Source organism: Balaenoptera acutorostrata, chromosome 10, assembly GCF_949987535.1.
Source record: "Balaenoptera acutorostrata chromosome 10, mBalAcu1.1, whole genome shotgun sequence".
NCBI lineage: Eukaryota > Metazoa > Chordata > Mammalia > Artiodactyla > Balaenopteridae > Balaenoptera > Balaenoptera acutorostrata.
Window position 1 is genome coordinate 8,457,605 of NC_080073.1, and position 13,649 is coordinate 8,471,253.

Sequence of the window (13,649 nt, forward strand, 5' to 3'; positions counted from 1 at the left end):
TAGGTGGAGGAGATGGTCTCGAGTTCCGCAGCCAGGAAGTACAAGAAGCAGGAGTCAGCCGGGTCTGTCCAACTCCGACGCTTGGCTGCTGAAGCACAGGCTCTAAGGGGACCCTTACCCACCAGTCCCTCGGCCCCAGGGTCTAGCTTAACGCCTGGCACCAGGTGAAGGCTCCGTACTATTTGGTGAATAAATGAAAGCTGGTCCTTGCAGCCGTTTGCTGCTCTTTGAACAGCCCCTTTCTCTGTCAGACCACTCCGTGGATGGGCCACAAAGAGGGACCTCCCCCAGGCTTTGGGACATCAAGGTCCAGGTTCCCCCGATGTTTCAGGAAGATACCAGGAAGTTCCAAGTCCCTCACTCATCATTGGTCAAGGTAATGTGTTTATTGGAGTCTCTGCCCTTCTCTCGGAGCTGGTTTTCCGGGCACCATAGTTTCTTCAAACTTTATCCTTTTAAAAAGGAAACCCGAAGTCCAGGCTGGTGGTTTATTCCTTGCCCATCAAATAAGCAGAATTCTAAGAAAACCCAGCGTATGGGCTGTAGTCCCATACGAAATTCCGCGAAAATTAGGGAGCGTTCACATAGCAACAGGATGGTACGAAATTGTCACCAGCTTTAAATAGTGAGCATTCACATTCCTAGACCATCTGAGTGTTTTTATCTTTTTTATTTTTATTTTTTTGACCTGTTGGGAAACAGCTGAATGAAACATATAAAATAAAATTAAAGCATCACTGGGATTTTTTTATGGAAGTCATTAGGGGAGTAGAATTTGACATCCACTCTGTTTTACAGAAATATAATCAGGACAGGTAGTGAGGGTAACCTAATGTGTTACAAAACCCCAGCTGAGATGTTTTATGTTACGTTCTCATCTAATTACCTGCCTTGTTTTCACTTTAGAACTTGATTCAAGCGTGTCATTTTACCCTCTGAGTTTTCATAGCATCATAAGACGAAGAGGACTTTGAGAGATCAAGAAAGTGTTTCATCCTGTTCTCCAGGGTGGAAAAGCTATTTTGATTCAGCCATTGAATTCCAGTAGCTAGCTTGCTGCCTTTTGCAAAAACACCCTCTGTTTTTTTATGGCTTCTATTCCCAAAGGCCACTTTAGCCACCTAATGGGCTAAGGAAACTGGCTTTTGTGGTTTAGCCTGGGAGTGTGAGTTAGGACATGGGAGTCAGAGCCCTGGTCTCCCCGTCTTAGCATCCAGGACCGACTGGGCTGAGGCTCCGAGGAGGTGGTAACGTGATCTCCTTGGCTTGGTGTTCAAGGCCCTTTGGAAGCCTAGTCACCAATGGTCATCTTCCCACCGTGGCCTGAACTGTTATACCTCCACGTGGGATGCTGACATCATGGGGGTGGGGTTGGTGAAATCAGGAGCTGCTGGTACTTGGAAAACCAGATCAAGGAGAGCGTTCACTCTCAGGAATGCCACAAATGCCACGGGCATGGGCGCTACAAGTGCAGCAGCTGCCACGGGGCCGGCACGGTGAGTCACATGTGGCCGTTGGTGAGTACGTGATGTGGAGCAGGGCCATGTGGGGATGGAGGGCTGGGCTGGCAGCCTGGGGCTCCCTGTGCCAACAGTGGGGCCTCCGACCAGTCATCCTCCCTTTCCGGGCCTCCATCTTCCTACCTGTAAAATGGGAATGTTGGAGTGGGTGGTCTCTATTGACCTTATTTCACTTTGATGGTTTATGATTTTCATTCTTCTCTCCTTTTCTCCTCCACCTACAAACATTTATTGAGTACCTGCTGGGTGCAGGAGGACTGAGACCTGGGGTCCTTCTCACAGGGACTCTCTGTCCGAGGGGCAGACTGGCAAGTGACCAGCACTTGTAGTGCAGGGGCAAGTGCCAGCCGAGAAGTGAAGTTCAGGGCCTTTGAGAGACACAAGAGACTCGGGCCTTGGATTAGCTTCCTGGGGCTGCCGTAATAAATGACCACAAACTGCGTGGCTTAAAGCAACAAATTCATTCCCTTAGGAGTTCTGGAGGCTGGATGTCCAATATCAAGGTGTCGGCAGGGTTAAGAGCCATCTCATGCCTTCCTCCCAGCTTCTGGCAGCGTCAGGCAGTCCTTGGCTTATAGCTGCCTCACCCCCATCTCTGCCTCCGTGTTGCTTCCTGGCTTCTCTGTGTGTGTCTCTGTCTCCTCACAGGCTTCCCATAGGGACACGAGTCATTGGATGTAGGGCCCACCCTTCCGCAGTATGACTTCACCCTTACTAATTACATCTGCAAAGATGATTTCCAAATAAGGTCACATTCTGAGGTTCTGGTAGATGTAAATCCGGGCGGGGACGACCACGTATACTCTTCAGCCCCGTGCGGGCCCCCCAGCACCAGCCTGGCCCTCGTGGCCTCAGCGTTCTTTGCAGAATCCTCTAGGCTACTAGCCTTCCCAGCAGTAAGTCCACGCCCCTTGCGTGTTCGCAGCTCTCCCCACCGCCCCGTTTGTGCCTAATCCCTTGGACACACACCGACCACTTGCTGCTCTGAAGCGGGCCTCCTCCGTCCTCTACCTGCCCACGTGCCCTTCCACCCGCCTTCCGCCTGCTGCGTGCTCGTCCCTCTACCCGCTCCACACCCGCCGTGGGGCTCAGCGGTGGCCTTTGCTGCTCCCTCCTCCCTCCCCTCCTCCTCCTCCTCCCCCCTTGTCCCTCAGGCTTTCCCTGGAATGTCTCTGAGCGCGCCCCAAGCCCGCTGTGAGGGCACAGCCTGGTCCATCTCTGGGGGCTTTTCCAGCACCAGAGAGGGCCAGCCTGCCCCTCTCCCCCCGCCCCGGCCATGGCTGTTTGGTCAGGGGACGGTCCCAAGGGTCCTGGGGATCAGAGAAGAGCAGGAGAGGCTGAGGTCTCAGGAGAAACAGAGATGTGAGGATGCAGAGTCTCTGAAGCTACAGCTGGAGGGGTCCGAAGATACACTGCATTTTACCGACAAGGGGCGAGGCCCAGGGAGAGCAAGTAGGGAAGTGACAGCTTGGGGAAGGTCACAGGCTGGCTTGGAGCCAGGTCTCAGGATGCCCTTTGCCTGCTCCCCGGGAGGCGGGTGAGGGCTGAGGCCACGTGTGTCCGCAGGTGCGGTGCCCCTCGTGCAGCGGGGCCAAGCGCAAAGCCAGGCCCGCCCGGCGGTGTCAGATGTGCTCGGGGTCCGGCAGGCAGAGGTAAGATGGGGCTTCCCGGCCCCGAGCTGAGTGCTCTCACTGGCATTCTTTCTTTTCACTGCCTGCCCTTGGGAAGGCAAGCGGGCGCGCTGTCTTGTCACCCCTGTGTCCCCAGAGCTCTGTGCATTGTAGGTGCCCTGTCACCTCGGTGAGTGTTTCTCGAGACCAAGTGGAGCCCATCAAGCAATCTGTGGGTCGGGGGTGGGGGGAGGTACGAGGGTCTGCAGGGAGGAAGGGAGGCCGTGGGTTAAGAGAGGAGACGTCTTCCTGCTCACGTGGAGGGGAAGTGAATACAGAAAAGCACCCAAGGTGAGATTCTTATCTCTCTGAGGATCCGGGCCTGGGCAAACCCTTATTTATAACCCATTGCAGGGACTAAATGGGGGAAGAGTGAAGGAAGGTTGGTTGATTGACTAAACAAAGTGCCTGTTCACAGGGCTTTGCAAACAGTGGGTTGCTGCCTTTTGGACTTGATGTCCTTTCATGTATTTATAAATCTTTAAAGGGAAACAAGAAACCATGAGGAGTGAAACTCTTCAAAGTTGTGTTGGGTTCATGATACCTGTGGCTCATCCAGGCCCAGGCCATCCTTCTAACAAGCCAGATGGCAAAGCTTTGGTGGACCTGCCACCTGTGGTTGGTAAAGGAGCTCTTTGATTTGGAAAGAAACTTAGATTTCTTTCACTTACAAGTAAAAGAACTCCAATTCAAACTGGCTTTAGCAAAAGAGTAAATTTATAGGCCCATGTAATGGAAAAGTCGAGGAATAGATTTCTGGGATGACTTCAGGTACAGCTGGATCCAGGTGCTTAAACAGTGTCACCAGGAATCTGTCTCTGTCCCTCACTCTGCTTTCCTTCATGATGGCTTCATCCTCAGGCAGGCTGTCTCCTGTGGTGGCAGAGGAGGCCACCAGCAGCTCCAAGCTTGGTGACCTCAGTGGAAGAGGATGGCCCTTTCCTGATAGTTCCAGCAAAAGTTCTGGGGTGGATCTCAATGCACTCACCTGGGTCATGTGTCAATCTCTGTATCAGCCACTATGGCCAGAGAGATGGAATGAGCTGATTGGCCAGGCTAAGGTCCCAAGCTGGTCATAGAAGGGATGGGGGCAAGCCCACAAACCATGTGGGCTGGTGGGGAGAAGGGTGGTCTCCAAAGGGAGATTGGGGCACTGCTACGAGAAGCAGGAGGTCTAGGTGGTGGGCACGTGGAAGCAATCCGTGCCCACTACAGTCCACTTCTGTGAGGAAGGATGTGAGGCAGGGGCCTCCGGAGCCACTGGGACACCACGACCATCTGAGTGGTACTCATGGGGCCCCTCTCAGATGCAGCACATGCTCAGGGAGGGGGAACAAGACCTGTGCCACCTGCAAGGGCGAGAAGAAACTGCTGCACTTCCTCCAGCTGGTCATCGTGTGGTACGTGGCACCTCTCAATGCCATGGCCTGGCGGGGTGGCCGGGGGGACATGGCCTGGATTGGTTTGTGCAGAGAAGCTCCACTTGGTTGGGGCTTTCACAGTGCAGGGACCTGCTGGGAGAGGAGGAGTCCCAGGGTCCTAAGGCCCCACGTCAGGGAAGCTCCCACACATTAAGGGTTTCTCCTATCGGGGACCTTGCTAGAACAGAACTGTCCGTACTTTACTAGTTTTCCATCTTACCCGTGAGGATGCTGAGGCCCAGAGAGGCTAAAACACTTGCCCAAGGTCCCACCGGTAGCATGGCAAGCCCTCCAGCCCCGATCTGCCTGATTCCAAACCCAGGTTCTTAACCCGACCCCCGGGCTCTGTCCCTCATCCTCTTCACTTCCAGGAAGAACAGCCTGTTTGAGTTTGTGTCTGAGCACCAGCTGGACTGCCCTGGGGAGCTGCTTGCTAAAGCCAGAGGAGAGACCCTCTTTAAGGATGAAAACACGATGGTAAGGAGGGCTTTGCTACCGCCCTAAAGGGAGCTGGGTCCCTCCTCCCCCTGTGAGGCCAGGTCTTCTGGTTCTGCAGGCGATGCATTCATTCAGAAAGACTGGGCGGGGACAGAGGCTGCTGGGACCCCATGGGGCCGTTTCTGTCTTGAATTTTACATATTCAACCCTCCTTTCTTCCCCTGTTCCTTTTCTCTCCCTCCTTCCCTTGGACAAATCTTGAGACCCTCCTCCTATACCAGGCACCATTCTAGGCCATGGGGATACCATAAAACAGAATCTCTGCTCTCGGATCTCACAGTTGGTGAGGGAGAGGGTAATAATAGCATTTTCACCACACTGTCAGCTGGTGCTAAAGGATCATTGAGAAATACACAAGCGAGGTAGAGAGACAGGAAGGGGCAGGGTGTCGGGGGTGGAGAGCGGTGCAGTCGGGGAGTGGATGGTGTGACAGTGTGGGAGTCAGGGTGTCCAGCAGAGGAAGCAGCACGACACAGGCCTTGAGGAGCAGCAGAGGGCAGGGGGCTGGAGGGCAGCGAGCTGGGCAGAGCAAGGAGCTAAGACATGACAGGTGCCAGCAGCCAGATCAGGGAGGGTCTTGTACACTAGCAGTTGGCAAATTCCGGCCCTTGGCCTGCTTTTATAAATAAGGTTTTATTGGAGCACAGCCCACTTGTTTATGTACTGTCTGTGGCTGCTATCGTGCTTCGAGGGCAGAGTTGAGTAGTCGAGACAGAGACCCCATGGCCTTCAAACCTGAGTATTTACTCTGGCCCTTTACAGAAAAGATTTGTGGCTCCCTGCTGTCGGCCTGGGAAGGGAATTTGGCCTTTATGGGACATCCTCAGACAGTATTTTTGGTTTTGTTTTCTTCCTTTTCTTCTTCCCACCCTTCCTTCCTCCCTCCCTCCCTTCCTTCTTCTTTTTATTTTTTTAACAGTATGTAGCTGTTTCAGATTGGCTTATTAGTTTCAGGTGTATATCATGATTTGATATTTGTATATTACTGTGAAATTATCACCACAATAAATCCAGTTCACATCCATCACCACACAGTTAAAATGATTTTTCTTGTGATAGACCTTTTAATGAGCTACTCTCAGCAACTTTCAAATCCAATCCAGTATTATCAACTGTAGTTACCTTTCTGTACTTCACACCCCCAAGACTTATCTATCTCATAATTGGAAGTTTGTACGAATTGACCCCCTTTCACCCCTTTTGCCCACCCCTCCAATCCCCATCTCTGGAAACCACCAATCTGTTCTCTGTATCTAGGAGTTTGTGTTTGTTTTAATTCCACATGTAAGTGAGATCATAGGGTGTGTATCTTTCTGTGACTTATCTCACTTAACATAATGCCCCCTTCCATCCATGTTGTTGAAAATGGCAGGAATTCCTTCTTTATGGCTTCATAATAGTCCTCAGCTTCCTTTCTTTGCCCCAATCACTAGGCTTTCTAAAGGCTCACTTCAGGCATCACCCCTCTAGGAAGCCCTGCGCCCAATCCTAGCCTGAGTTAGGCAGCAGCGAGGGCCCGCCGGGTGGGCGTGTAGTCTGTCTACAGCCCTCGTTTATTGGCTGGCGTTCCCGACGACGCTATAAGGTGGATGATCAACAGTCCGCGTGGGTTTAACAAGCCCCACCCACCCCGCTCGCCCCTGGCCCGGGCCCGCCCCTCTCTGGGCTCGTGCTCCCATCAGCCCCCCAGGGCTCCAGGTGCTGAGGCTCGGGGTCAGGTGGTCTGCGTCTCCCCCCAGGTGTACCCCATCGTGGACTTCCCACTACGGGAGATCTGTCTGGCCTCCCAGCGGGGTATCGCCGAGCACAGCGCTACGCTGGCCTCCCGAGCCCGCGTCCTGCAGCAGGTGAGCTGAGGGGGTGGGGTGGGGACCAGGGCTGGTGGGAGGTGAGGTGCCGGGTCTGCTGGGGCTCCAGGACACCGTCCCCCGTGGACGTAAAGGAGGGAGCGGGCCCCTCCCTTTGTGGGGAGGTCCCTTCTTGAGAGTGGCAGGGCAGAAGGAAGGGGGGGAGGGGTGGAGCCCCAGTCGGAGGAGCACAGAGGTACTAGGGACTGACTTGGGGCCAGAGTGGCCGGAGGTCAGAGAGCAGGGCGGCCGGTCAGACGTAAGGCCACGGGAAGAAGTTTGGATTGATTTATCCTGCGAGCGACAGGGAGCTTACAGGGTTTCACGCAGGAATGTGGCTCAGTGTGGTTTCGATTCTCACCCCCCTGGTATTCAGAGAAGGGGAGGGAAAGCTCGAGATCTAGGGTCCAAGGCAGGTTTGGAAACCAGCGTCCGGCCCCCCGGGGCACTTCCCAAATCCCAGGCCCCCAAGGGCAGGGCTGACGGCGCGCGCTGCTGTGCGGCTGTTATCCTGCTGGCCACTAGGTGGCGGTGGTGCCCGTCGCGTCCCCAGGAGCCGCGGGAGGCGGGGCGTGTGCGTCAGGGGACGGGGGTAAAGGAAACGGGGATGGAAGATGGGGGGTTGGCAAGGGAAAGCCCAGCGCCTGAGCTCCGTGAGGGCTCTGTCGGGGGTCCGAGTCTTACAAACTGGGCTCAGATCCTGGCTCTTCCACGTCCCAGAGTGGTCCCGAGCCAGCTACAAACGCCTTCCTGAAGTTCAGTTTCTCACCCGTGAAAAAGAGATGTTACTACCGCCTCAGAGGGCTTGGTAGGGATGAGATCATTTGCTTTAAGTGCGTGGAACCCGGTGCTCAAAATGTCCCTGTGCCTTCCGTTCCTTTTGCAATGAGTATTCCCCTTCTCTTTCTGCACGTTTACCCTGTTTGCAGGAGGGAAAAGGATGCATTTAATTTAAAATTAATAATGACCGTCTTGGAGCTGGAATGCACCTCAGAGAGGATGAAATGGGGGCACTGCAAACTGAAAGGCCTCCGGGGGGGTGGTGGTGCTGTGGGTAGGAGGCCCCCTTATCCAAAGGGCCCCGCCTCCCCTCAGCTCTGTGCAGCACAGGGGCAGAGATTTCAGACCTTCTGAAATCCACATTTTTACATGAAATCTTCCAGTTTTTCAATATTGAAAACAAAATTTTAAAAATGCTAAGAGCACTGTATGGGCTGCTGGGCCAGCTTTGGCCTGTGGGCATCCTCGGCTACCCCTGGTCTAGTCCAAACCCATGACTTTGCCAATAAGTCAGAGGAAGCCCAGACAGTGGAGGTAATTTAGACAAGGTCACACAGCTTCTCAGTGGAAGAGCCCAGGAGTAGAACTCAGATTTCCCAACTCCAAGGGAAATGTTATTATCTGCCGCATTCAAGGCACGCAAGCGACTCTGAAAGCCAGCGTAGGTTTGCAGGGCTATCAGCCGGAGGAGGCAGAGCCCTTTTCGCCTGGCAGACACTGCAGGGGCGAGTCACTTCCCAGGTTAGGGCCTGCTTCCCAGGTCTGGCACATAGTCTTGGCTCCTGGCCCTTCTCTTCCATTCATGGGCCTCGATGTCCTCATCTGTAAAATGGGCACGGTTGGACCTTGCCTTAGGTTGGGCTCCGCAGAAGCAGCTCTGAGACGAGGATCTGTGTGCAAGTCATTTTTTGTTTGTTTGTTTGTTTTGTTTTTTTGTCAATTTATTTTATTTTTGGCTGCGTTGGGTCTTTGCGGTGAGCGAGCTTCTCATTGCGGTGGCTTCTCTTGTTGTGGAGCATGGGCTCTAGGTATGCGGGCTTCAGTAGTTGTGGCATGTGGGCTCAGTAGTTGTGGCTCTCAGGCTTTAGAGCGCAGGCTCAGTAGTTGGCACACGGGCTTAGTTGCTCCGCGGTATGTGGGATCTTCCTGGACCGGGGCTCGAACCCGTGTCCCCTGCATTGGCAGGCGGCTTCCTAACCACTGCGCCACCAGGGAAGCCCAAGACACTTGTTAAGAAAGGGCTCCCAGGGGAAATGGGTAAACGGGTGGGGGCGCCGGAGCAGGAAGAGGGTCAGACAAGGGGGCGGTGAAGGTAGTGGCCCTCTGAGTGTCAGCCATACCTCAGCGGCTGTTCGCCTGGAGCTGACGTTTGTTCTTCAGCCCCATCCATGGAGGACCCCAGCCCGGTCTCTAAGGGGCCTTGCTCCTGCAGCCCTGGTACAGTCTGGTGGGCATTACAGTGAAGACCCCCCAGTAGTGAGCTGTGTACTGTAGGGCTGGCAGGAGGACGAGGCATGATTGCAGCAGCTTGCGGACACAGGTGCTTCTCCTGGGACGTTTTTGCTGCTGAGGCTGACAATTTTGAGTCCTTTTTGGACCCTTCACTTGGCAGAGGGGCAGTGACTGCCCAAGGTCACACAGCGTGTTGGCGGCAGACCTCCGTCTAGACCCTGGGGCTCCTGGGCTTTCCCTGATGGCACAGCCCCGTCTCAGGTGACACAAGCCATCTGTGAACCAGACCCGGGGCGGGGAGGGGTGCACCAGGGGCAGACATGCATGTTTCTTTAAAAGGGAGCATAAAGGGAGAAGAGGCCACTTCTGTGACTCTTTGTCCTAAATTGTCCTTTGGCCCAGGATCTATAGACAAAGATTCATGCTGGTATTTTGTTCAGGGTTGGGAAGTTAGCGAGTAGAATCCAGTGAGGGGACAGCTGTCACACGCGGGGCCCTGGCCCCTCCTCTCAGACCTGGAATCTGCTCATCCCAGGGGCACCACCAAGGTGTACCAGCAGATATATGTCCTATTACGAGATGACCGCTGGATGGCAGTTGATGTCCTGGGCAACCTGTGGTCTCCAGTCTGTAGACCTTTAGAATCAAAACGGAGGCACGCGGGGTGGGGCTGCTGTGGATTTGCTCTCTGTTGGATAGTAGAAGAGTTTGGAAACAAGAGTGGTCTGACCCGCGGCCCAGGCTTTCTGAGCAGATGTTGGCTCCCCTCCCCTCTTGCCCCATGGTTCCCATTTTGGGTCTCCTGTACCAACATGGCAAGAGGGATCGTCTCCCTTTTCTTTCCACAGTTATCCCCCTTGGAGGCCGCTTTCCGGCACGCGGAGAAAACTCAGTCTCACGATCTCATTTGGTTTTCTCAACGACTCCATGACATAGAAGTTTTTATACCCGTTTCACAGATGAGGAAACGGAGGCCCAGAGAGAGGAAGTGGGAGGTCACACAGACGGCTTCATGGGAAGTGCACGCCCTGACCCTGAGTACCCCCCTCCACCCCCGCTACAGTGTCACTCACTCTGCCGCCCCTCCAACCCACACCTCCCAGTGTAGGGAGCCCGCTGCTCAACATCCTCTCCCGGCCTGTTCCCCACCTTCCCCGGGGGTCTCTGGACCATCACCTCCCGCGAGAGGACTTGGGCTCTTTTCCCAAGGAGGGGATCTTCCTGCAAGTAGGACGGTCTGACCCTGGGCCAACCACACCACCTCCCTCTGGGGTTGGGGTCCCCACATCCGAGTCTGGGACAGGGGAGCAGCTTGTGCACAAGAACTTAGGGTTTGGGCACAGAGCCTGTCTGACGGTACGTCCTGAGAAAGCTTTGCTGGGGCTGAGGAGTCACTTTGCCCTGTGGGTTACACCCGTAGTTTTCTGTAACAAATCAGCGCCAAAGCCAATGACCTGGGTGTCTCAGCAGGAGTCAGTGTCGGCTCCGAGGCGGCAGGGCATTCTGTTCACTGCCCGGCGATTTTGGAAGATTGTGGAGTAATTGCTCAGAGAAGGAGCCAGAGAACGAGGGATTTAGGACCCCTCTGCAGGGGGCAGTGAGTGCCCCAGGCTCTCAAGTAGACAGGGATGCGAGGGAGGAGATTTGAGCCTGAAATAGGTCCAGCCAGGAGGTGGGGCTTGACCTGGGTGATCTTGCAAGCTTGAAATTCCATGGGCCTCAGTTTCCCCATGTGTAAAAGGAGGGGAAAACTTGAGAAAGACTTTTTTCAAAGGAGGGTCACTGCAAAACCCTGGTGCAGGGATGGAAGGGTCTGAGAAAATAGCCTGAAGCAGCCCACCAAACTTTGGAATTTCTTTGGTGTCAACATTTTATCTTAAAATTTAATTCAAGTTGCATAATACATTCCCTAATATCTCCATAGTTGTTTTAATATAAAAATGTTTAAAATGACTTTATCCTCCACTCCACTCTATCCACCCCCCCCCCCCCATCTAAAAATTAACGCTTCTGGAAGATGTCCTGTTCGGCTGGTGGATTGCCATACATCCTGAAACTCCCCTGGGGATTGCCTGTGCGCCCCCCCCCCCCCCCACTTCATGAAACTTAGAATGAGGTGGTGGTTAAAGATGAGAAGTCGGTTTGGGCCAGAGCTTAGGGTATGTGAAGGAGCGTAGTAAGAGATACATCTAGGCGGCAGGTTGGAGCCAGAACGCCAACTCCAGAGCATGAACTTCATTCCACAGGTAGCAGGGAGCTACTGACGGTTCTTGAGCAGGCGAGTGACTTGAACAGAACCCTGAGGTTTTTCTTGGCCCATTGTTTCCTCAGCGCCAGACCATTGAGCTGATCCCCCTCACGGAAGTGCGCTACTGGTACCGAGGAAAGACTTACGTCTACTACATCTACGGCACGGACCGCAGGGTGTACGTGGTGGATGACCCCGAGAGGTGCTGCTGCGGCTGCGCCATCCTCTGACGCCGCACGTCTGCCCCCAGCGCCCGCCACTCACGCTTGCCCAGGAGATTGGCCGAGGCCTCTGAGATGACTCACTGTTGGCTCCTCTGGACAATTGCATGCAAACCCTGGTGTGTCCTTCCAGAGACTTCAGCTCCTCTGTCAAGCTACAAGTCCTTCTGGAGCCCGTCTGGCGGAATCTATCATGTGTCTAACCTACAAGAATTCATCTACACACACTGCTTTAGGAGGAATAACTTAAGCGGTGGGGGCTTTGCCTCTGGCCTGTGAACTAAAGCCCTGATTGAGCGTGGGGTTGATTTTACTTTTCCCTGGGTCAGTCTCAGTTCTGGTGTGTCTCTGCTAGTTTGGGCCTTTTGTGGAGCTGAGTGATCCTGAAATGTTGAAAGATAAGACAGAAATTAGCTGCCTCTTCTGCACACCAAATAGTGCACTTAGGCAAAAAACGTACACAATTTTACTCCTCATTCTGTGGGTCAGGAATTCAGACATAGATAGCCATGGTGGGATGGCTTATCTCTGTTCCATGACATCTGGTGCCTCACCTGGAAGTATCGAAGGCTGGGGTGGCTCAAGGGCAGGGGCGCTGAAATCATCTGAAGGCTGGTTCACCCAGATACCTGGTGGTCGATGGCGGCTTTCGGCTGGAACACCTACATGTGGCCTCCCCATGCGGCGTGGGCTTCCTCACAGCATGGCGGCTCTCAGGGTAAGCACCCCGCACGTGTGCCCCAACTAAAGAGACAGAGGTCTGTTCCCAGACTGGAGAACAAACCCGCTGTGTTGGATAGACCAAGGGTCTGTATGCTAATCTCTAACATGGTGCCTGTGCATGGGTAAATTTTAGAGAGTGATTTTGGATATATGCAGGTTCTTAACATCACGTGCTGACCTTAGAACCTGCCCACTGAGTAGAAGGTGACCTGGATGTCCTGTGTACCCAGTCCCAGGCGGGAACTCCCACCTGGTGCAGTGAGGCTGGGCGGGTGGAGGGGACACCCTGCACACTGAATGCCCGGCTGGCTTTGGAGGGGTGGTTCGGGGGCTGCATGGGCCACTGTGTACCTGGTTGTGAGTAACCAGATGTCTCTGTCATCTTACAACGCCTGCCCCCACCCGGAAGGGGAGTGCTACACCCCAGGAGGGCCAGTCCATACCCTCTTGATTCCCAAGCTCCTGCTGGCCTGCAGCCCTCGTCTCCCATAGGGTAGAAGCATGTGGACATAATAGGCCTGGTTGGGGGAGGCTCAGGTGGGGGGGGGGTGGTCTGAGGCCATTCCCCTGGGGCATCGTACAAATGGAGGGGACGGTTTTTGGCTGTTGCCATCATTGGTGGACGGAGCCCAGGAAAGCGGGGCATCCAGCAGTGCTCGGGGACGTCAGCACCGTGGAGTGGCATTCCACGTGTTACATGGCTGGCAGATACCCCGCTGACACGGAGAACTTACTTCTACAAGGTCTCATCAGTTATGAATGCAGTGCGGATTTTTATTTGGTGTTCGCCTCTGTTCTTTGATTTTCTGGTATGTCTCGTTTGAAACGGCTTCTGATCCTCTCCCTTCTCTCAAGTACAAACTTGGAACTCTAACGCCTTCGTTGGGGTTCCTCGGGCCGCTGTGCTTGAGCCTCACAGATTGAAATACGTGTATTAAAACACTGCTTTCTTCTCATTTCTCCTTTATATTTCAGTTTGGGCATTAAATTGCTTTTTAAAAATGGTATGTAAGTGGGTTATGTCTAAATGTCATTTTAGGATAAAAAGGGAGCCTCGCATATGTTAGGGTTGAGGCCACGTGGCCCGTACACGCTGTTGGCATGTGAACTGGACCCAACAAGAAAATCTAGCTGGAATAAAGTGGGTCATGGGGACACTGTTCTAATTGAGCCTCAGTGAGCCACCAGCCATAGGGCCCCTTAGTTCTGGTGGTTCTGGCAAAATCCCAGATGGTTACTGGGTCCTCCGGCTGTTTGATAACTGTTGCG

General features: G+C 54.0%; 1 protein-coding gene across 5 annotated transcripts in view; it reads left to right on the plus strand.

The window, feature by feature from the left end:
• Nucleotides 1-13,337, plus strand: part of SSUH2 (ssu-2 homolog) — a 62,071-nt gene extending 48,734 nt beyond the window's left edge. For 4 of the 5 annotated variants that reach the window (XM_057554060.1, XM_057554061.1, XM_057554059.1 and 1 more), the window contains 7 exons: nucleotides 252-376; nucleotides 1,434-1,496; nucleotides 3,087-3,172; nucleotides 4,498-4,590; nucleotides 4,983-5,088; nucleotides 6,849-6,956; nucleotides 11,520-13,337. In XM_057554060.1, coding sequence (XP_057410043.1) covers nucleotides 252-376; nucleotides 1,434-1,496; nucleotides 3,087-3,172; nucleotides 4,498-4,590; nucleotides 4,983-5,088; nucleotides 6,849-6,956; nucleotides 11,520-11,666 — 728 coding nt within the window. In that variant the 3' untranslated portion in view covers nucleotides 11,667-13,337. The remainder of the gene's footprint in view (nucleotides 1-251; nucleotides 377-1,433; nucleotides 1,497-3,086; nucleotides 3,173-4,497; nucleotides 4,591-4,982; nucleotides 5,089-6,848; nucleotides 6,957-11,519) is intronic. The other variant, XM_057554062.1, reaches the window with a different exon arrangement.
• Nucleotides 13,338-13,649: the final 312 nt, after the last annotated feature.